Source organism: Chinchilla lanigera, unplaced genomic scaffold, assembly GCF_000276665.1.
Source record: "Chinchilla lanigera isolate Chin_1 unplaced genomic scaffold, ChiLan1.0 scaffold00005, whole genome shotgun sequence".
Taxonomy (NCBI): domain Eukaryota; kingdom Metazoa; phylum Chordata; class Mammalia; order Rodentia; family Chinchillidae; genus Chinchilla; species Chinchilla lanigera.
Window position 1 is genome coordinate 23,224,805 of NW_004955406.1, and position 21,907 is coordinate 23,246,711.

Genomic DNA, 21,907 nt, shown 5'->3' on the forward strand with positions numbered 1-21,907 from the left:
AGTGGTAGAGCTCATCCCTAGCATGCTCAAGGCCCTCAGAGTGAATGAATGAATAAATAAATAAAGGAGGAGGTTATTTGCCCCACAAGTGGAAGGCCAGTCCCATCCTATAAAGACAGTAGCCTTCATACCTTCATTTGTTGCTACACATACTAGCTTTGTGGTCTCAGGCAGGTGACCTAGTCTTTGAGTTTCAGTTTTCTTAAAGAAAAATGGAAATGAAAAATTCTACCATACAAGTCCTGCAATCAAATGTGGTAATGTATTCCTAGTGTTTATGACATTGTCTGGCCCTTGGTAAGGATGCCTTAATAGTTTGAAAAAACCAAAATGCCCTTTAATAGGTCAGATAAATGAACTGCACTATATTCACATAATAGAGAGGATACTACTCCACAGTGTAATAGAATATTCTACGATCCACAGTGCTGGATGGGCCCCATCAATATAAATATTAGAAGAAAGAGTGATTTCTGATGGATGCATAGACCATGATGCTCTCCTTATAAAGTTAAAAACAACTGCTATGGATAATTGGCTGTTTCAAATCACACATAGAACCTCAGTGGAATTATAGGAAAGACAAATGAAGAAGCGGTGGTCACACTGGGGTAGAGGGAGCACACAAGGACAGGAACTAACCTGGAGTTCCCTGTAGCTGGTTGTCAAGGTTCTAGTTTTACTTTTGTTTTGGTTTCATGCATGCTTATTATACTATTTGTGAAATCAACATAATTAACTAAATAAAAGTAAGTAGAAATCTGTCATGAAATGAAGATCAATCCATTTCCCTGAGCTCCCATTGAAAAACAGTGATGATAATGAAGGAATAACGCTGGTCAGGCCAGGGTTACCAGGAACCTACTGGGTAATTGAATTTCACGTTTGTAGATGTAAGAGAGGCAAGACCTTACCTCAATCCTCGTAAGGTTTTCAGCTGGGCCTGAGGATAAAATTTGTATAAAACAAATTAGCAGGAGAAAAGCACAGAGACTTTTTACGTGTACATAAAACCCCAAAAGGAAAATGAAGATCCAACAAAGCAGCAAAAACTAAATGCTTATATACTAGACTGAACAAAGAGAAGCAATTGTGGAAGAATGCCTGAAATATGGGGGGTGACCAAAAATTGATAACAGTTACTTTAACAAGGTCTGTAGAGGATTCTTTTGGCTTTGGCTCCTCATCTCCAGTGTAAGAATATTTCTTTTTTCCTAGTGTAAAGAGGGCATCTTTCACATGAGAACTGTATTTCCTGCTTTCAGGCAGGAAAGAGATCAGAGTGCCCCTTGCTGTTTTTCAAGTGCCTTTGGCTCAAAATAATGAATGTGCCAAAGTGGCATATTTTGGGTAAAGTATTAGGGAATTAGAACCTTGCCTAGCTCATCTTTTTTTTCCTGATGACATACTACTTTTTACAATAGATTTTTATTAGTGCCTATTAATTTTATAAACTATTGGATTGAAATGTGGTGTTTTCATGCATGCATACATATAATTTTGATCACATCCACCCTCCTATTACTCCCCTTTTCATCCTCTCCTCCTTGGTCCCCTCCCTTTGTCTACTAATATTCTCCCTCCTATTTTCATGTCATCTTTTTTAGATTTGTAATTTAGGTTTTTATTGCTTGGATTTTTGTACTATTTAAATCGCTAGAAGCAGGGCGTGGTGGCCCATGCCTGTAATCCCAGCACTCTGGAGGCTGAGGCAGGAGGATAGTTGTGAGTTTGAGACCAGCCTGGGCTACAAAGTGAGCTCAACGCCATCCTGAACTGCATAGCGAGACCCTGTCTCAAAAAGACAAAAATTAAAATAAAATAAAATAAATCACTAGAAACGAAAGTCACTTTATGTTTTAATACTGAAACCTGTTTTACCCACCATTCTATAATTTGATTCCTTGGATTAAGATTCCTAGTGTTGTCATCCCTGGTCCCACGAAGCTGAGAGGTCCCAGAAGGAGGAACCTGTGATGGTGCAGGGTGAGCTCACAGAGCCTTGCAGCACTAGCTGGAGTTACAAGAAGTATGGAGTTGAGTTTTACTTATTAGGGAGAAATAGGGCTTACTGAAATTGGTGAACTTTATTCATTAAATCAAGTACAATACAAACCTTTGTAAAAGCTTTTTAGGTCTAATGACTCTTAGCACCAACTATTCATACTATATCAACTTCAGTCATAAACAGTTTAATAGTCCCTTCCTGTTGGCTTGAGGGAAGATGGGGAAGCCTATGAGCTTTTTCTCCTGTCCTCTTTCCCACTCACAATCAGCAATTGTGCTCCAGAAAGAATTTCAAAATTGAGTTGTTGCTCTGGGACTGCGCTTCACAGTGCATTTTGTACTTTTAAGGTAAATACTTACGTTAATGCTGCTCTATTGATAGATTTCTTCATGGGAAAAGAGGGATCTGTGTTTACCCAAGCAAGAATCAGTGGATATGAGATATTTTATTTCTGTTCTTACTTCTGGAATGAGCCTACAGAGACCAGCAGAGTAGGCCTTGTGCTTTCAGATTGCACCATTCCTGATACACAGATAACTAGGATGCTGTGTGGGCATTTGCCTCCCTGGCCGTGCCTGCCACTCTCACAGGGATGGAAGAGTTTATCTGAAAGAGCTAGCCTACGGCGCATGGCTTTGAAAATAGCAAGTCTGCCTCCATTCAGTTAATCCTGACAGAGTGAGTGCGCTGTAGCTCAGCATAGCGAGAGAGTGAACCACTCTCTGTGATCCTCCTTGGTCACTTACCAACAGAGGCAAAGGCAGACAGGCATGGCTTAATGCTCTCAGACAAAGAGAAAGTAAGCAGCATTTCCACATCAGTGGGACAGTGCAAAACTGAAACTGCTGCAGTTTTTGTTCTTGTATAGCATGAGTTTGCATCTTGAGGCCCATAGCTTTCACCTTCTGATTCAGACTCCTGAGTCTGCAGTAAGTGCATTGTGATCTCAGAGATGGCAGACACGACTGCAGCATGAAGACATCTCTCCCTGTCCCTCTGATGTGCATAGGTATGAGTGCTAGCCAAACATTTCCATTTTCATATTACTATCATTACATAAAAGAGCCAGTGGAAGTCAGTAACAATCACAGACTGCTTTCACTGGTTAGATGAGGAGTATGAGGCTGCACATGTGCTGACTCTGTGAGGGCCCATGAATCACAGGAACATAGAGAGCACTTTATCATTTAATTACAAATATTTCTTGCCTTCCTATTATGTGCAAGTCAATATATGCTAAAAACACCAACCAGAAAGTTTCTACCATAAACACAAAGACCTAAAATGCCATTTTTGTTAGATCTCCTAAAGTTTCCTAGGGAAACTACATATACATACAGATAGATAGATAGAGATAAAGAGATATAGAGATATAGTTACTGTAACAAGATACTGTACATATATTTTTCTAGGTACAGTGGTGCACATCTGTAATCCTAGCTACTTGAGTAGGCTGAGGCAGGAGGACTACAAGTTCAAATCTATCCTGGGCAACTTAGTTGAAACCCTGTCTCAAAATGAAAAGGGCTAGGGATGTAGCTCAGAGATACAGTGCTTGGCTAACATGTGCAAGGCCCTGGATTCACTCCCCGGTAGCATATCATAATGCCTTTCCTGTCTGGGACCTACAGTTGTCTAACAACCTCATTTCTTAACAACTTGGCTAAAAACAGAAAGGATGTCCAAGGGGAACCTGAACATCTAACATAGAGGCCAGAAGATTTATGTTCTGACTGATAAGGAAGCCCTCAGCTCCTCTCAGATCCTGTTACACGAACTTCAGACGCAGCAGACAGACCTGACTGCACTTCCAAGCATGGAGCAGCAGCAGCAGCTGCAAGGAAAGATAAAGGAGGGCTAACACCATGCTGAGAAGAAGGGACCTGAGAAAAACCTCAGAGCAAGCTGAGCACTGAGGCTCCAGACCATTTTGCTAATAGAAAGCCCATTCCACCCCTGCAAGGGACTCTGGGTAACACCGTATTGCAGAGAGCATTAGGATTTGAGAACAAGGGAATGAATCTTAGTAAGTGAAAATTAAGAACTGTTTGAAGCAGATCCTCTATTAAAAGTATATGTAATTTAGAAAGGTTGGCATCCAGAGTGGCTCAAATAAAGGCTGTTTTGTTGCTTCAGCAAGTAAAACAATGAGGGATCTGGGAAAACTCCTTATACAAAATAATTTTATTGACCAGTATTGTACAGAGGTTGTTTAATAATATATCCTCATCCTGGCTTCTGCTCTTCTCAAACCTGCGTAAGAAACACACCCTTTCCCAAACAAAACATTTACCTTATTTGAACTGGTATATAAAGGATGGCAGAATTAAATGATGTGTGAAAGTAATTTGTAAACTGTGAAATGATTAATGGTGTCAGATATTTGCATTGCTTTCCTTATAACACAGCTGATGTCGTGTGCTCACAGACTTTAAACCTTTGTTTAAAGTCAAGGGAGAACCTTCCTCTGAGCCCTGCTATCTGTCAGGGAAGGCTTGAAGGGGTTGGGGTCACTTGTGCCACTTCATATGACCCTAATGTATGAGGAGGCATTGTGCTAAGGGGCACATTAGTCAGGCTTCTCCCCACACTTAGCCTGAAGGGGAGAAACTGTTCTAGAACTTACTCTGCCCACACACATACACACCAGACACAACAAGCAATAAGCACTAGTGGGAACAGAAAGAAACATGGTGTGTGTGTCTCTTACCCAGCATCCTTAATCCCCGTGGAACACCCACAACTCTTTGCTCAGTAGAAACAAAAGACATCTTACCACTGAGGCCCGTACTGCCCACGCCCTTCTCACCTGCGATTTTTCCCTGCTCACCTGGTCTTCCTATGTCCTGTCCCCGCCAGCCATGTCAGCATCTTACTGAGCAAGCTGTTAGGTGGCTTAGGAAAAGAAAACACATAGGGCTAGTGCTACTCAGACATGCCCTCTGACTAGCTCACACATTCCAGTGGAATTTTAGTCCCAAACAGGTACATTTGCTGTCATCAATGTAGAAAGTGAAGAGGACAATGTCAAGGCATCACTAGGTTCTCAGTTGCTGGTCTCATCCCACACCTATACATCAGCTGGATATCACGCTGATGCTGACAGCCTCTATAAAGTACCCATTTCAGTAATAACCAGGATAAATTTTCTTTCTATGCTACACAGGGTTGAAATATGCCATGTGCTGCTTGCCCTTGTTCTATTTCTTTTTAAATTATGAATGTGTTATGGAGAAAACATTTGGCACGTACCTCCTAGTTAACATTACTATAAATAACATCTCTACATTGAAAGGAAATTGTATTTCTTAAATCATAGCTACTGGTAGACTGTTATGAAACACACTTCAGGATTACTGTAATGACATATAACTCTAATATAATCTTAGAGTATTTCAATGGAAAAATCCGCACAAAAATAAATGCCTCAAGGTTTATGGGTTCACCATATTTCATTTGAGAGGGGTTAAGAAAGCATTGAAATATACACTGAATTACTCTTTGTTTTTCAGCATGCACATCTCTGAAAGCCAACAAGAATTCTTCAGGATGCTGGATGAGAAGATTGAGAAGGTAAGAAATAAAAAAAGCTGACTGTGTTTCAAGGAAATTGTACTAATTGCTTTATAAGTTACAATAACTGTATTCTTTTTTTTAAGGAAAGGTAATTTCATTTTTACTGTTATTTCCTTTACGATAACATAGAAATAGTGCTTTGAGTTTACATGTTTTTTTAAGTAGTCAAGAGACATTTTATCATTTCTATGACATTTATGCCAAGATAATATATAGTTTCTGGAAAATGAAAATGGAAGCAAATTAAAATTAATACAATTCTGTGAAGAATTGAAACAAATATTGAAGAATGACTTCTTGGGGCCATAGGTAGCTCACCGGGAGGGTGTCTGTCTCTGAATTTTATCCTCAACATCTATAAAAAAAAAAAAAGAGTTATCTTAAAATTCATTGTGTTACTATGTCTGTTCGGATCGTGCTTCTTTTCATAAATACTGTTTCCTCTTTATATATCTCAGGTTAATTTTTATGTTTTAAGAAACCCAAATCTTTAGCAATGCCTTGAGTATGTTACCTGGAAAGCATCTTATATCCTACGTTACTCAGTAAAGGAAGTGTCCTCCTTTACTTTCAGGTTATGATTGTACTTTGTGTTTATGTTTCCCATGAATTTTTCCCTATCATTTTTAAATTAAGTTTATTAGTATAGTTTAGATGTATATAATTATCACATTTATCATAAGGAACTTGTATCTTTATATGATATATCTTAGTTCTTTTTGTTCAAATTCCTTTCCCCTCCCTTGAACCTTTTTCCCCTCCTTATTTACAGAACTTTGTTTCAATTCTATCCTTTTTTCTCATATTTTTCTTTTTTCTGCGTTCCCCCACCCCCAGTTCCCTTTGCCTTTGGAAGCATTTCTTCCTCTTTCACAGTATATATTATACACTTTGGTTCCTACTTGCACATTAAGTTTCTCACACCAGAGAGAGTGTGATATTTCCACATGTATATCTTGATTTATTTCACTTAAGAGTATGGTCTCAAAATCCATCCATTTAGATATAAATGTCTCAAGTTTATCCTTCTTTATGGCTGAATAGTACTCCATTGTATTTAAAAAAAAAAAAACACATCTTTTTTATCCATTCCTAGGTTGGTGGGCATTTGGGTTGTTTCCAAGCTTTAACTGTTACAAACTGTGCTGCTATAAATATGGGTGTGCATATATCACTGTGCTATGATGGTTTTAATTCTTTTCAGAAGATACCAAGAAAGGGAATGGCTGGCTCAAATGAGACCTCCAGTCTAGTTTTTTGAAGAGTTTCCACAGTGGTTGCAGCAGTCTGCACTCCCACCAACAGTGGAGAAGGGTTCATTTTCCTCACAGCCCCACAGCATTTGGTATTGGTTGATTTCTTGATAACAGCCATTCTTTCTGGAATGAGATGGAATCTCAGCATTGTTTTAATTTTCATTCCTTGAATGATCAGTTATGTTGAACGTTTTTTCATATATTTATTTGCCATTTTTACTTCTTTGTCTGAGAAGTGTCTATTCAGATGCTCATTTTTGGATTAGGTCTTTAAATTTGGGGAGCCTGATTTTTTTCAATATTTTGTATGTTCTACATATTTGTCCTTTGTCTGAAGAACAACTTGCTAAGGTTTTTCCCTATTCTTTGGGTGATTTGAGTGATTTTTCCTCCTTCTGTTAGTGATTTCTTTTGCTGTGCAAAAGCTTTTTAATAAGATGAGAGCCCAGTTGTTGATTCCTTTAGTATTTCCTTTGCCATTAGGGTTTTGTTCATGATATTTGTAGCTACACTAATGTCTTTAAGAGTTCTACCTATTCTCTTTCCAGGAAATTTAGTGTTTCTGTTTTAATATTTAGATCTTTGATCCATTTTGATTTTAGCTTAGTGCACAGCAATAGACTTGGGTCTACTTTTAGACTTAGGCATGTGGAAAGCCAGTTTTTCCATCACTGTTTATTAAGGAGGCTGTCTTTCTTCCAGTGAATGTGTTTGGCCCCTTTGTCAAAGATTAGGTGGCTAAGTGTGTTTGGATTTGTTTCTGCATCTTCTAGTCTGTTCCATTGATCCTTGGATCTGTTTTTCTGCCAGTGCCATGCTGTTTTATCACAATAGCTTTGTAGTGGGGCTGGGGATTTAGCTCAGCGGCAAAAGCGCTTGCCTAGCAAGCGTAAGGTCGTGAGTTCGGTTCCTGGTACCAGAGAAAAACCAAAAAAAAAAAAAAAAAAACAATAGCTTTGTAGTATAATTTCAAGTCAGGGATTGTAATGCCCTTCCCTTGCCTCTGTTGTCTAGGATTGTTTTTGCTATTCTAGGTCTCTTCTGGTTCCAAATGAATTTTAGAAGTGTTTTCTCTGGTTCTGTGAGGTATGCTAATGGTATTTTGATTAGAATTGCATTAAATCTGTATAACAATTCTGAAAGTATGGCCATTTCTACTATGTTGGTTTCCCTACACAGGATAAAGGTATATCTTCCCTTTTCTGATATCCTCTTCAATTTCTTTTTTCAGACTACTTTAGTTTTTAATGTAGAGATCTTTTACTTCCTTTACTAAATTGATTCCTAAGTATTTCATTATTTGTCATAAAGGCACAATTATAAAAGGCATGATTTCCCTCATTTCTCTGTCAGTGAGTTTGTTATTTGTGTACGAGATTGCCATTGATTTCTCAGTGTCAACTTCGTATCTAGCTATGCAACTAAATCTAGTTATTAAATCTAGAAGTCCTTTGGTGGAGTTTATAGGGTGTTCTATGTAGAGTAGCATGTCATCTACAAATAATGATAATTTAACTTCTTCATTTGCTATCTTTATTCCTTTTATTTCTTTCTCTTGTCTAATTGCTCTGGCTAGTGTTTCCAGAACTGTATGAATAGAAATAGTGATAGTGGACATTCTTGTCTTGTTCCTGATTTTAGAGTAAAACTTTTCAGTATATGATCATTTAGTAAGATGGGAGCTGAGCATTTGTTATACATGGCTGTTATCAGATTGAGATAAAGACCATCTATTCCAATTTTCTATAGAGGTTTTTTTTTAACAGGTGTTAGACTTTGTCAAACTTTTTATGCATTTATTAAGATGATCATATACTTTTTTGTCCCTGGCTCTGTTAACATGGTGTATTTACATTTACTGATTTGCATGTGTTAAGCCATCCCTGCATCCCTGGGATGAATCCTATTTGGTCATGGTATATAATATTGATGATTTTCTGTGTTCTGTTTGCCAGTATCTTACTGAGGAATTTTGTGTCTGTGTTCATTAGGGAGATTGGCCTCTAGTTCTTCCTTGGTTGGATCTTTTTCTGGTTTTGGTATCAGGGTAATACTTGCTTCCAGGAATGCTTTGGAGTATTGCTTCCCATTAAATTTCATTAAAGAGTTTGAGGAGTAATGGCATTAGATCCTCTCTAAGTTTGTTGTAGAATTAAACTTTCAGAACACTTTGTAAAGGGTGTTTGGTGGTTATGAATTTCTTCAGTTGTTCTTTGTCATAGAAGTGTTTTATTTCTCCTTTAATTCTGAAGGATACTTTTGCAGCATACATCGGTGTGAATTGGAAGTTGTTTTTTTTTTTCAGGACTTGAAATACTTCACTCCAAGCTCTCCTTGATTTAAGGATTTGTGCTGAGAAATCTGCTGTAATTCTGATGGGCTTTCCTTTATAAATGATTTGTTTCTTTTCTCTAACAGTTTTTAATATTCTATTCTTGTGCTGAATTTCTGGAATCTTGATCACTCTATATCTTGCTGTACACTTACTTTGTTCATGACTAACTGGAGTTCTGTCTGCCTCACTTACTATATGTCAAATTCTTTTCCCATGCTTGGAAGGTTTTTTATGTCATTTGTGCTGATTCCTGCTTTTTCATTGACTCTGATCAATCTTATGTTGTTCTTCTTTGCATCATCTTGCAGTTGTTGCACTGTTTTTTCATGGTCCCTTATTATTCTTAAGAGATCTTTCTTTTCATAATCACCAACTGGGATCCTGTCTTCTAGGTCTGATATTCTATCTTCACTTTCTTTCATTTGGTTTTGTAAACTTTCAATGGAATTTTTAATTTTCTGGATATCTGTTTGAATCTGTTTCTTGGATTTGATTTGTTTCCTATGATGGGCATTTATGGTTTCTGTCATTTTTCTGTGCTCCTCTATTTTTGTCTATGTCTACTCTAGATTTGCTGAACAAGTTTTTCATTATGGTCATCATCTCTTTTTTTTAACCTAAGAAATTATTTCTGTTCCAATTTCCTCTATAGCCTCATGTATATAGTTTTTATTTCTGCTGCTGCAATTCCAGAATATTCAAGTGAATGACTTCTGATTTCTTCTACCTTATCCCCTGGATTTGTGCAGGAATGGGGGAAGTGTGGCATTGCATTTTCCTTCTGCATCTTGTCATTTTCTATTTTTTTATTTTAATTTGTTTTCTGTGTTGTTCTTTGTATTTTTCTTATGTTAGGTAGCTTTATCACTGGTATTAAGGCTTCCCTAGGAAATGTCTATTCCTCTGAGATGTCTTCTTGGTGTATGTAGCTGGCTGCTGGCCTTTGTGTCTGTCCCAAGATCCTATCTCCCCACTTTGTTAAGGATGAGGAGTTGCTACTTATTTGGCTCAGCACCCAGTCCTTTGGTACTAGACTATCCACATGGTTATGGTCCCAGATTATCACAGTTTTGTCATACAATGGTAAACAACTGATTACAACAAGTATGGCACCCTGGCAAAAGGAGTACAATTATCAATAACAATTTCATGAAGCACAGCCTAGAAACTGACAATCTGTGGTAACTGATAATTTGGTATCACTAACCATAGGAGTAAGATAACAGCATCAAACAAAAATCAGGCACTTGCATGCAGTGAGTTTCCCTTTGGTAAAGTGATTTTATCCTGTGGAAAAGAGGAATTTAAGTGGGATAGGGAACAAAAGAACAATAACTGAAGAGAAATATAGTAGAAACATGGCTGAAGGACAAATGATAATCACCCAAACCTTGGGAAGCTAGAGAAGAGGACAAGAGAGAAAGAATGAAGGAAAAAGCAAAAGAATATAGAGGCAAAGCAGACTAGAAACAATGTTCATTCACATGAAAATACCAGACAATCAAGAAAGACCAGTGTAGAAAGAGGGAGACAGGACAGAGAAAACAAACTAAACAATAAAAGTCAAGACCTAAACCATCCCACACCAAAAAAATTCCTCAGGTGCCCCCAGTTTGGTGTTAGTTCCCTAGTCAGAGCTAGAATCTGTACTGAGTAACTCCACAAAGTCTGCAGTAGGGTTGCTACTGGGTGCGGGGCTGATCTTGGCCAGACCGCTGATTCCTCTCATGCATTGGTAGTAGGGCGGGGATAATGCCCTGGTCTGCCACCAGCCCCATTTGCCTGCTTGCACCACCAGTCACAGAGCAGGGAGCTGCTTCTAGTCCTTTGTAGCTAGAGCTAAGAGTGGCTTTTGGCAGCCTCCAGAATGGAGTCTGTGTGGTCCCAGCTGCTACTTCTCAGCAGAGTTTTTCCCAGTCTGCTGTCCAACTGCTGGCTGTCTACTGAGACTGGAGGGTTCTTTCCTCATTCCACACCAAGACATTAGCAGTGAAGCAATCCTGGGGCTATTCTATTGCTGGAGTTCAAGCCCCAAGCCCTTGGAGATAAAATGGCAATCCCGCCCACTGCTGCTTCTCCTCCACGCAGCTGTGTGCAAGGCACCACTCTAGTTCACTCACCAATGCCTCACTCTGGGGGGTGCCACTCTGGAAACTGTTCTGTGTTCTCACTGCTCACTCTGTTGATAATAATATTTTTATGTCTGTGTTATAAGGCTTTTTGTAAGCAATTAGGTTTTTACACTTTACAAAAAAGAGTAAGTAGGTAAAAGTTGGAGTGTGATATAACACCCCAATATTTCAGACTGCCCTCTCTTATTAAAAGTTGTCAAGTCAGATAGAGACCAATAAAGAACCGTTTCTTAGATGGAGTGTCTTTATCCGTGTATATCATTTTGCACCCAACGTGGTGCCCTTAACCTCAAACTACAAGGAAGCACTTACTTCCTGCAGAAACCTATCACATGTCAACAGTGTGCCTGACACTGCTCTGAATTCTTTACAAACATCTTATACCTATTTTAATTAATACCTATCTCAGGATAACAGCTTGTCTCCAGACAACACCTATTCATGGGTATGACAGATAATATAGCCAGTTGTTCACAGATTTGTAAGTCTAATGCAGTAATCCCACCTGACCCAGTTTCCCTCTCCACAGTTTCAGTTACCCACAGTCCACTGAGGTCCAAAAATATTAAATGGAAAATTCCAGAAACAATTCATAAGTCTTAAATCACTTTTATTACAGCATATTGTTGTATTGTTCTATTTTATTATTATTGCTAATATCTTACTGTGCCTAATTTATAAATTACATTTTATCATAGGCATTATGTACCTATTTGCCACCATACACCCCATAACAATGACTTGGTCAATGACTGACCACATGTAAACCGTGGTCACGTAAGATTATCATGGATGTGAAATATGTGTCATCACCTAGTGATACTGTAGCTGTTCCAACAGTACAACACATTAGTTAGGTGTTTGCAGTGATGCTGGTATAAACAAACCTACTGCACTGCTAGTCACATAAAAGTGTAGGATTTAATTAAGTACAGTACATAATACTTGATCATGATAGTAAGTAACCATGTTATTTGTTGTTTTCAAGTGTACTCCTACTTATAACAAAAAATGTACTGTGAGACAATATGTATGTCAGTATGCTGCTTGCTGTGGCAGCCTCATACATCTCAGGTTTGTCAGGTGTCTTGATTATATCAAGAGATCACATGAAGTGATTGACGCAGGCTATCCAGGTCTGTGCAAGTATACTCTGTAATGTCTGCACAATGGCAAAATGGCACAATTGCCCAATGAGGCATTTCTCAGAATGTGTCATTATCATTTAGTAATATACAAATATGTAGTAGGGAGGACATAAAGGGTTTGATACTGTCCTCACCTTCAGGAATTGACCAGGTGTCTCAGGCTGTATTTCCTATGGATAAGATGGATAACTATGTAGTCAAGTTGGAACTCCAGCCCAAGTATGCCTAACTCCAAAGCAGAGTCTCCAGGTGCCATTCTTCGTAATGCATGGATTTAAACTGACAGTAAGATTCAAAGTTGACCTGGGTAGAAATAGAACTCATAATTTTGATCTCAGAATGTCATATACTAATCAACTGAATGCAGAATGAAATATGGCAGTAGTTAAGGGCTTACATGCTTATAGAATTTAAATTCATCCCTGCAGAGGAGTGGATTTGATGTAAAATTTACAAATCTGAGTATTATAATTTATAAACTTTATTCTAAAGAAGAGCAAAACCTTACATTCTGAACAAAACATACTGCACTATGGTTAAGGCATTGGAGGCCAGTTTTACAATCTTTTCTTTTTAATTTTTCTTTCTTTGTAATTTTTGTGGCCCTTTTATCAGAACATTTCTTCCTGAATTCCTAAGTTATAAATTCTTAATGAAAGATAATGAAAGAGGTCTTAAATTTGTCAGTATTTCAGCTGCAGACACCACTGGGAGGGGACCTCTGAAAGAATAATTATATAATCTTCTGGCCCATTAAAAGACCAGCAGATATCACCAATTTGGAAAGCAGAGGTAGATGAATTAAAATTGTATTTTAAGCTACAGCGTTCTCTGTATATACATTAATATTTAAGAGTGTAATCATTTTTTATTTTCAGTAAAATTTTGGCTTATGCATGACTTTTTGGATGGAAAGCTTCAACTAGGAGCAATACCAAGTTTCACATCTTGGTTCAAAAGCTGTTCGGCTTGCTGATAACATTTTGTTTTAGTAAAAAGAACCATAAAAAGAAATATTATGCCTACTGTGATGATAAAGAGCTTTCTGTTTTCTGTTTGTACCCCCACCCCACTAGCTTTTTGGCAATAAAAAGATATGTTTAGTAGTTAGAGGTAGACTGGGAAAATTAAAGCCTAAATTTTAAATTATTTTTTAAACAACATTCACAGACTCTGACAAGGCACTTAAGATGATCTAATCTCTTTCCAACATGTCTCCATAATTGAAATTCAACCTCCTTTTACTCAAAACTGAAGTTCATTGCTTCCCACCTGAAATCTGATTTCCCTTTTTCCTTTGCCTCCAGGGTCCAGAGTATCATATGCTTAGCACAATGCAAACAAAGTGTATAACTTGATCATTTATCAGATGGAAGCTTCTCTGCACAGAGGAGCACTTATAGATTCAACATAAGCAGTGTTCACCCTATTGAATAAATGCATATGAATGTGTGTGTGCTTGTGTGCGTGCATGTGTTAAAGTTCTGGGGATTGATCCCAACACCTTGTATATAGTACATGCTAGGCAAGCATTCTACCACTGAGCTACAACCCCAGAACAAATACATTTATATATTTGACATGCACCATTTGATTTCTGCAAGAAATTTTCTACCTTCTCTAAGCTCTGCTTTTCTGGTTTTGGGTTTTTTGTTTTGCTTTGTTTTTGTTTTTTTTTTCTGTTTTTTTATTTGTTTTTTTCTCTTACCTAAAGTTCATCCCTCCAAACATTTTGAGTATGCTATCATGGGTATCATTTAAGCATTATGTCTCCAGAAGTTAAACTCTGCTTCTTAATATATTGGTTTAATGTAATCTTTGTCATAGTTTATGTAGTCGCAATTGAAAGCTGGATTCTTCCGAATTTTTTTTCTGGGCTCCAACCTTTGCTAATATTTCTTCAGCCAAGGTTAGCATGAGGACAACTATAAATGCAGCTCAGATCTGTTCTTTAGATTTTATAAGGTTGAGTTAAAGAAGAGATTAAACTCACAGCTTCTTGCTGAGAGGTCTTGACTTTCAAGATTTCAAACAACATTGGCTAGCCCTGTGGCGATGTAAAACTGCCTTCCCTACACACCCACAAGTTCATTGAATGTGTGGGGGGCATGGTTTGAATTCACCTTCCAGCTCACCCCTCTGGACACCACACTCTGTGTCCCTCAAAATAGATGTGAAGGAATCAGTAATAGTACACTGATGCTGGGACTATAAAATGGTTTGATATTTATAGTAAAACTTATACTTATTCTGAACCAGCCTGCAGCTCATCACATGGCAGAGCTGCAATTTACCTTTGCACCACAGTTGGAGAAATGGTTGTCTAAGGAGTTCACAGCGACCCTCCAAAAAAGTTTTAAGAAACTAAGAGCTAGAATTGTAGCTCAGTGGGAGAGAGCTTACCTACCATGTGTGTGAGGCCCCTGTTAGTTAGTTCAGGAGTTAGTTCCCACACCTGTAATCCCAGCCACTTTGGAGGCTTAGGCAGGGGGATTACAAGTTTGAGGCCAGCTTGGGCAACTCAGTGACACCTTATCAAAGACAGAAAAGAGCTGGAGCTGCACGATAGAGTATCTCCAGTTTGACCCCCACTATGGGGGAGCAGCAGTGCGGACTGACTGAGCACTTCCCAAGTACCAGGTATTATGCAAGTTCTGGGGGAGGGCAGATATATATGATGTATGGAATACAAAGCCAATGGAAAATAGTTACTTGCAATGGCAAATTCTGTTTTTAAAGTGAGTGCCTTTAAAATGTAACATTTTACTGGTGGAAGAGTCTGTCATTCATCACTACTGCCACCCACGTCTCAATCCCTCTTTTCCCCGAGACTCAGATTTTCTTGTACTAACAAAAGTACATGAGTGTCAGGTGTTGAAACTTCAAGTCCACTCACCAAGTAGTTGGGAACTTCTTTGACACCGGCTGCCGTTTCACTGTATTGCTGGGGGCGGGGGAGGGCGGGCACAGCACTATGCTGCGTCTGGAGATGAACAAGGCAGAGGAGTGCTCAGAATTTTGTTTTTCCTTTTGGAAAATAAAAAAAAAAATACTATAAATCAATGTGAACCAGCACATTCCTTTTTTACCCTGATATTTAACCCTTATTCCTTTGGAATCTGTAGTTATTATTATGCCTGACCAGCCACAGAAGACTCCTAGAAGTTTATTTGAAGTGTTGGCATTTGCCTAAATTTGCAGCTTTAGGAAAATGGCCATTTGCTGCAGAGCAACATAGTGATTTTGTAACTCTAACCTTTCACAATATCTAGAGATGAAAGCAAGTGTTTAGATTAAAAGTCCATGAAGCATTTTCTGAATATAGTACTAAGTATAAGTAGCTTCAGAATTTAAGGTATACTCTCCACTGTACATTTCCATTTACTTATAAGAAGTAAAAAAGTTAAAGAAAACTTTTTAAGAATTTGTCTATAGTGTCTTCTATAGACAAAAACAACGATTTACATTTTGCCTTATGAGGAGGTAAGAACCCAAGAGATGACCAAGGAATCTTTTACTCTCTCAGAGAAGACCCCAGATATTAAGTAATGTCTTAATACAGTGCTATTTGCATTTGGTTAGTTTTTCTCAGGCAAGACATCTTAAATTTTGTTGGGCCTTGGGCATCTTTTTGAAATCTTCTACAAGTTGTAAAGACTGTCCCTATAAAAATAGACACAAAATTTTAAACTATAATTTTAAGGTTCACAACTTCAAGGAAGTTGTCAGTGAGCCCCAAGAAAGAACCTGTAGATTTTTTATGGTACATCTTGCTGATAGCTTCCCTTTTATCCAGCACCCAGAGGTACCCTTGAACACAGGTGAGCCGAGGTGGCAACCTTATCTGTACACATCTTTGATTTAAAGAGGATTTGGAAACTGAGTACAAACCCATTCTCCTTTCTTTCTCACTTCCCTTTCTTCTCTTTTTAAAAAAAAAAAAAAAAAAAAACTTCATCCTGTATATTCCAGTATGACTTTGAAAAGTTGGCTATGTTGATTGTAATTATTCAATATGGCAATTTAGGGAAGTGTCTAAGAAAGAGCAGACCTCTACATCTACTGAGCAATCATTTACACTTAGAAGATACTTGGGCTCCTAAAGTGGCCTGATTCCCTTGGCCCCAGAACTAATCTCGTTGATGAGAAAGAACATGGTAAGTCTGCATTTTTAAATTTATGTCAAGGGCTCTTTTAAGAGCACACCAAGCCAATCTTACCCCTGTCCTGAGTCAGTGTGCCTGCGACCAGGCGTGTGCTTTTTGGTTGGCGAAGAGGGTGACTTTCGTGGAGTTTTAAACTTCGTTGTTGGGCTCTATGAATGCACAACTCCTGTAGAGATTCTTCAGCTACTGTAGCTGCTGTATAATGTTTGCCACATCAGGCCAGTGTGACACGTTTTCTTTCTGGGACCGTGGTTAAGATTTCCTCCGTGCCTGCTAGCAATGAGGAAAACTGGTACTGTTGTGTTTGATCCTCAAGACTATTATGTTGCCTGCCCCATATGTGCAGAGGTTGTCATGGCATGGGTATTTTGGAAGTGTGCTTGGCTGCCATTGACATTTCATGAAATAACTTCTGGCTCCATGGTGAGCATTATTATGACCTTGCTTTTGCTAACACTCAGCCCCTTCTAATTAAAGTTTAATCACAAAGGGCAAGGATATGACTCAGTCTTGTTTTGTTTTTATCTCTACTGCATCACTTTATGCTGATGACTTCTTTTTCATCATAATGATGACCCTGGTATAGGAAAACTGACAAAATGTGAGTGTGCGCTAGACCTTGGAAATCCTAGTATTCCCCTCCAGGTAGTATGAATCAGAGGTACAGTTAAGGAGAATAAATCAGGCCCCAAGCCTGAGAGAAATGCAACCCTCTTAGGTTCTGCTCGCTTTCTTTTTTCTGGAGGGCTTTATTTTCAGAGAATTTTTGAAATTCTATCCTCCTGGCTCTCTAGGGAGCAGCAAGAAGAGTTCAGATTCTCAAGCAGTATAGTCATGAATACAAATAAAAACGACGCCACTGCTGTAAGGGAGGCATGGTGCACAATGCCATGAACGCACGGTGCAGAACAGGCAGTGTCATTTTGCCCTCAGGCCTGAGGTACCAGCCAAAGCAGCAGAGCATCGGGATGCTGGCGACTCTCACTCCCGTGACTTGTTCCCCTTCAGCTTCTCCTTTTCCTTATTCTTCACCTACCTACCTACTTCCTTCCTCCCCTTGGCCTTTCCATTCTTTGGGTGTGGCACCCGTGAGTGTCGCTTCAGCCCTACAGAGAGCATTCTGGGGTAGAGAGAGTGCCAATCTTGACATCTACTGTATTATTTGAGAATATCCAAAAAGAGTGGAAGCATTAAACATACCCGTAGGGATAACAGTTGGATCTCACTTCTTTGTTTACCTCTAAAATCTAGCACAGGGCATAAAAAATTTGTGAATGAGTAAGGTAGGACCACTGGACCTCAAACAGAGGCAGAAGCATGCAAAGGATGGAGATATGAAAGAAAGAACCTCACTGGAAGAGGGTGGTAAGAGGTACTTGTGACAGCTTGGAGCAGTGTAGCAGGTGCATAGTGGGTATACTGCCAAAAATTAGATCTACAGAGATCCAAAGGAGGCAGCCTGATGCAAGAGAAAGAATCTGTGCTTCCCACCTGGATCAGACCCAAGGACTGGCACCTATCAAAGCTGTGTGATCCCAGGCTAGTTGTTTAAACTCTCTGATCCTCAGTTTGTTTACGAAAAAAAATTAGGTAGTAATACTAACTTGTCGGGGAAATTGAAGAAAATATAATTAAAGTCTTCTGCACAGTTTTTGCTGTGTTGGAGATATTCTGTAATCAGTAGCTCTAACTTTGATTGAAATTGCCTATATCCGTGTCATCCAAGTTATTTACACAGAAAAGATTGTGAGGTAGGGGCTAAACCTGAAACTGAAAATGCAGAACTTAGCTCAGATCTTGTCTGAGCAAGTGCCTTCCTGTGGTAGAAGTATCTCCTTATAGGTAGAATGTTAGGATAAGACACTTTCCAGCACACTGATCTGCCCCCCTGTTTGGTGCTATAAACATGTTCAGGAGTGAGATCCTTGTGAACATTTATAGAGCCATGAAATAACCTATCCTGGCTTTTGAGCTGTGATTACAAGAGTGAGTCACTGAGTCAGTGGCTTGGGTACAGCTGAATCCCCATGTATAATTTTCCTGTTTGGAGGCTTCTTTCTTTTTTAATTTCTGTGGGTTTTTTAAACCTGCTTTTATGAGCCTTTTAAAAAGATTCGTTAATGCTTGCCTCAAAATGCATATAATAACAGCAATAAAAAAATTAGGGAAAGATAACTCCCAAAAACTCACACAAATGGTGAGATTGGCTTTTTTGATTCCTTTAATAAGCTTAACTTTATTGTGCTGTCTGAACCAGGAAATGAACTAGGGCCAGGGGAGGTGAAAATGACGAATTAGGAAATAGGATTCTTGCTTTTAGGAAGCTTCTACTCTAGAAGCTTAACCTTCTGAGTTGGAAGGGACTTCAGTGTATCTCATCTGATTTATTCCCAAAGTTTTCATCTCTCTCAGAGATCCATCTATATCTGTGAGGAAGGAATTGTGAGGCATATTATGTTCTGCACAATTCTTGAAAGACTTATTGCGAGGTCGCTTGTTATTTCTGATGTATTTTATTCCTCTCTTTCTGAAATTCTAATACATAAAGATGTAAGCTGCCCCATTCCTAGAGAAAAGCTCTCTGTAAGCTGACACTTCTGGACTGCTCTCACTTTAATTCCACGTTCTAAATAAATCTGTGCCAAGAGGAGAACTAAAATGTTTTCAGCTCATATTTTCAAAGCTGATTGCTGGAGGTTTGGAGCTGCATAATCATTACCTAGCTCCTTTCTGGGTTCTGAACAAGTTGGAAACAGACAAAGGAGCCAGGTGAGCATCCTGAGTCAGAACCCACCTTCTTAATGAGTGAAGTGATTCCCAGACGCAGAGCCAGGGCTGGTTTGTAATACATGTGCGATACTTAAAACATCAAAAGGATTTGTTGTCAGACTGTACTGTATAAAGAAGTACTATTAGTACAAACCAATGAAAACCATCTATTAAACTGGAAATAGACACTTGAAATGATATAACATATTTCAGTAAAGGTCACTGCAGCATTTGGTATTCCATAGTAAAGACAAAGACCAAAAAAACTAGAAGCAACCTAACTGTCCATTAGTCAAGGAAGGAATAAATAAAATCTTCTGTATTCCTGTATGACAATATTATGTAGGATTAAAAAGAATGAGCCAAGAAAAAAAATATACAGAGAGAGGCAAGGAGAGAAAGAAAAAGGGGTGAGAGAAGTCCAATTAGAGATTTCAAATCATATTAGTAAATTAATCAAGGAATACGCAGAAACAATTGTGTGATACCATGTAAATTAAAAATAATATAAATACTATAGCATATTGTTTATAGGTATTCAATAAATTTATTAAACACCAGTCATTGACCAGGTACTGATAGCTACACAACGTGCACAAATACATGTGTTAGTGTAGTCTGTTCTTGCATAATGTATTTATAAATGGCAAGTATATACATATGTGATACAATTAAGCATTTCTACACACGTAAAAGTATACTATATGATATAGTACTAATATTACACAAATATTAAATTGTCTAAAGTAAACTGAAACCTGGGGAGTGTAGGTCAGTGGTAGAATACGTAATTAGCATCCTGAGGCCCTGGGTTCAACTTCCAACACTAAAAAAAAAGTAAAATAAATGGGAAGAGCAAATACTAATCCCATGACTATTACTGGGCAGGGGAATGGGGATGGGATACCAGGACTGTAATTTAATTTCTTCAGTGGGAGAGTGGAAATGAGCAGAGGTACTGTGAAATGTTACAATCTCTTACCTTGGTGGTGGGAATACATTGATTCCATTCTTTATACTTTTCTGTAACTTTTAAATTTCTCAAAGTCAAAAGAAGTCTACAGAAAGAGGAATATGGGGGCTGGGGATTTAGCTCAGCGGCAAAAAGCGCCTGCCTGGCAAGCGCAAGGTCGTGAGTTCGGTTCCCGGTACCGGAAAAAAAACAAAAAAAAAAAAAAAAAAAAAAGAAAGAGGAATATGTATGTGACAAAATGTCAAGTGGAAAGAAAGTAGATCACACTGTGGTCACTGGCCTTGCTTGTACCTTCCACTTCATCTCAATGTGCAGTTGGGTGGAAGAAAACCCCCAGGAAGTATTAACAGGAGGGCAGTGAGCCATTCTCTAAGGCACGTGAAACAGTCCTATTTAGATTTCACCGGAAATCATTCCTATTTCCAAGGGCTCTCTGTCTGCACACAGATGCCTGATCTCTACGAATAGCTGTTCTTTTTGGACAATTGGTAAATGGGTGGCAATTCTTAATTTAATCAGCTCTTCATAACCCAGCAGCTTAACGGTCTCCCCATAGCAGTCAGTTCGGTGGATGCAGCCTCCCATGTGCCCTCTGTGCCTCCCTCGGCTGCCATCTCCCTACAGTGTTCATTCCTATGAAACATGTTGGGTTAATCAGGCCAGTTGTTGCCTCAGGATTCATAATGAAGTCCCATGAACCCTGCTTGTCTTCCCCTCTTGGGGTGTATCCAGCTTGGCCTCATTAGCTGTGCCCTAGAAGAGGAAGTGTTCTCCCCAACCCTGAACCCTAATACCCATTCTTCACTGCCCTCCAGGATTCTCTCTCTCCTGTCTGGCCAGCCCACTGTTCTCTGCCTACTATCTGCAGGGTCCTCCCCGCAACAGATGCAACACATGCTTCCTATTCTGAAGGCAGAGAAATGTCCAGCAAGCAATGTCACTCCCCTTGTGTGAAGAAAAAAAAGAAGCCAAATTTAAAAATTATTCTCTTCTCCCTCTTTGGTCAGCCCAGTCCTTGGAATGGTGTGAGGAGCAGACACCATCCTCCACTAACTCCACTGTGATTGGCTGGGTCAGTCACCAACCAGACAGTCTCAGGCACTGTGAGGGGAGGGACTAATAGAGACCTGCCTGGTTCCCTAATCCAGCAGGAAAGTTGATGCTCATCTGACACCAACTGGCCGTTCTCCATTAACTGCAAGGAAAGAAGGTATTCTTTCCATGTTCAGTATAAATCCTAGGGTAAAAGCAACTACTTCAGGACAAAGACATCTAAACAGTTTGCCTGAAAAACACAACTCTGCCCAGAGGCAAATGAATTAAAATCTCAGATTTTCTAAAGCTGTTGTCCAAAAGGAAATTTAGAGAAGATCCCTGAAGCCCCAGTCTACCCAGTGGGTTATCCAGACTTCCTAGCTGTGGCGCAAGTGGTATTTGAATGTTATTCTTACATTTGAGCATATATTAATTAAGACGTCTCTGACTTAAGTCTACCAAACAACCTAGAAATCTTCCACAAAGAATTCTACCGAAATATGGTAGAT

At 38.9% G+C, this 21,907-nt stretch overlaps 1 protein-coding gene across 3 annotated transcripts in view; it reads left to right on the forward strand.

Annotated features, from left to right (window-relative positions):
- The window catches only part of LOC102003313 (chromosome unknown open reading frame, human C1orf21), a 130,641-nt gene that overhangs the window by 97,829 nt on the left and 10,905 nt on the right, over positions 1–21,907 (forward strand). For all 3 annotated transcript variants that reach the window (XM_005375052.1, XM_005375054.2, XM_013521592.1), the window contains one exon: positions 5,521–5,581. In XM_005375052.1, the coding sequence (XP_005375109.1) occupies positions 5,521–5,581 (61 nt within the window). The remainder of the gene's footprint in view (positions 1–5,520; positions 5,582–21,907) is intronic.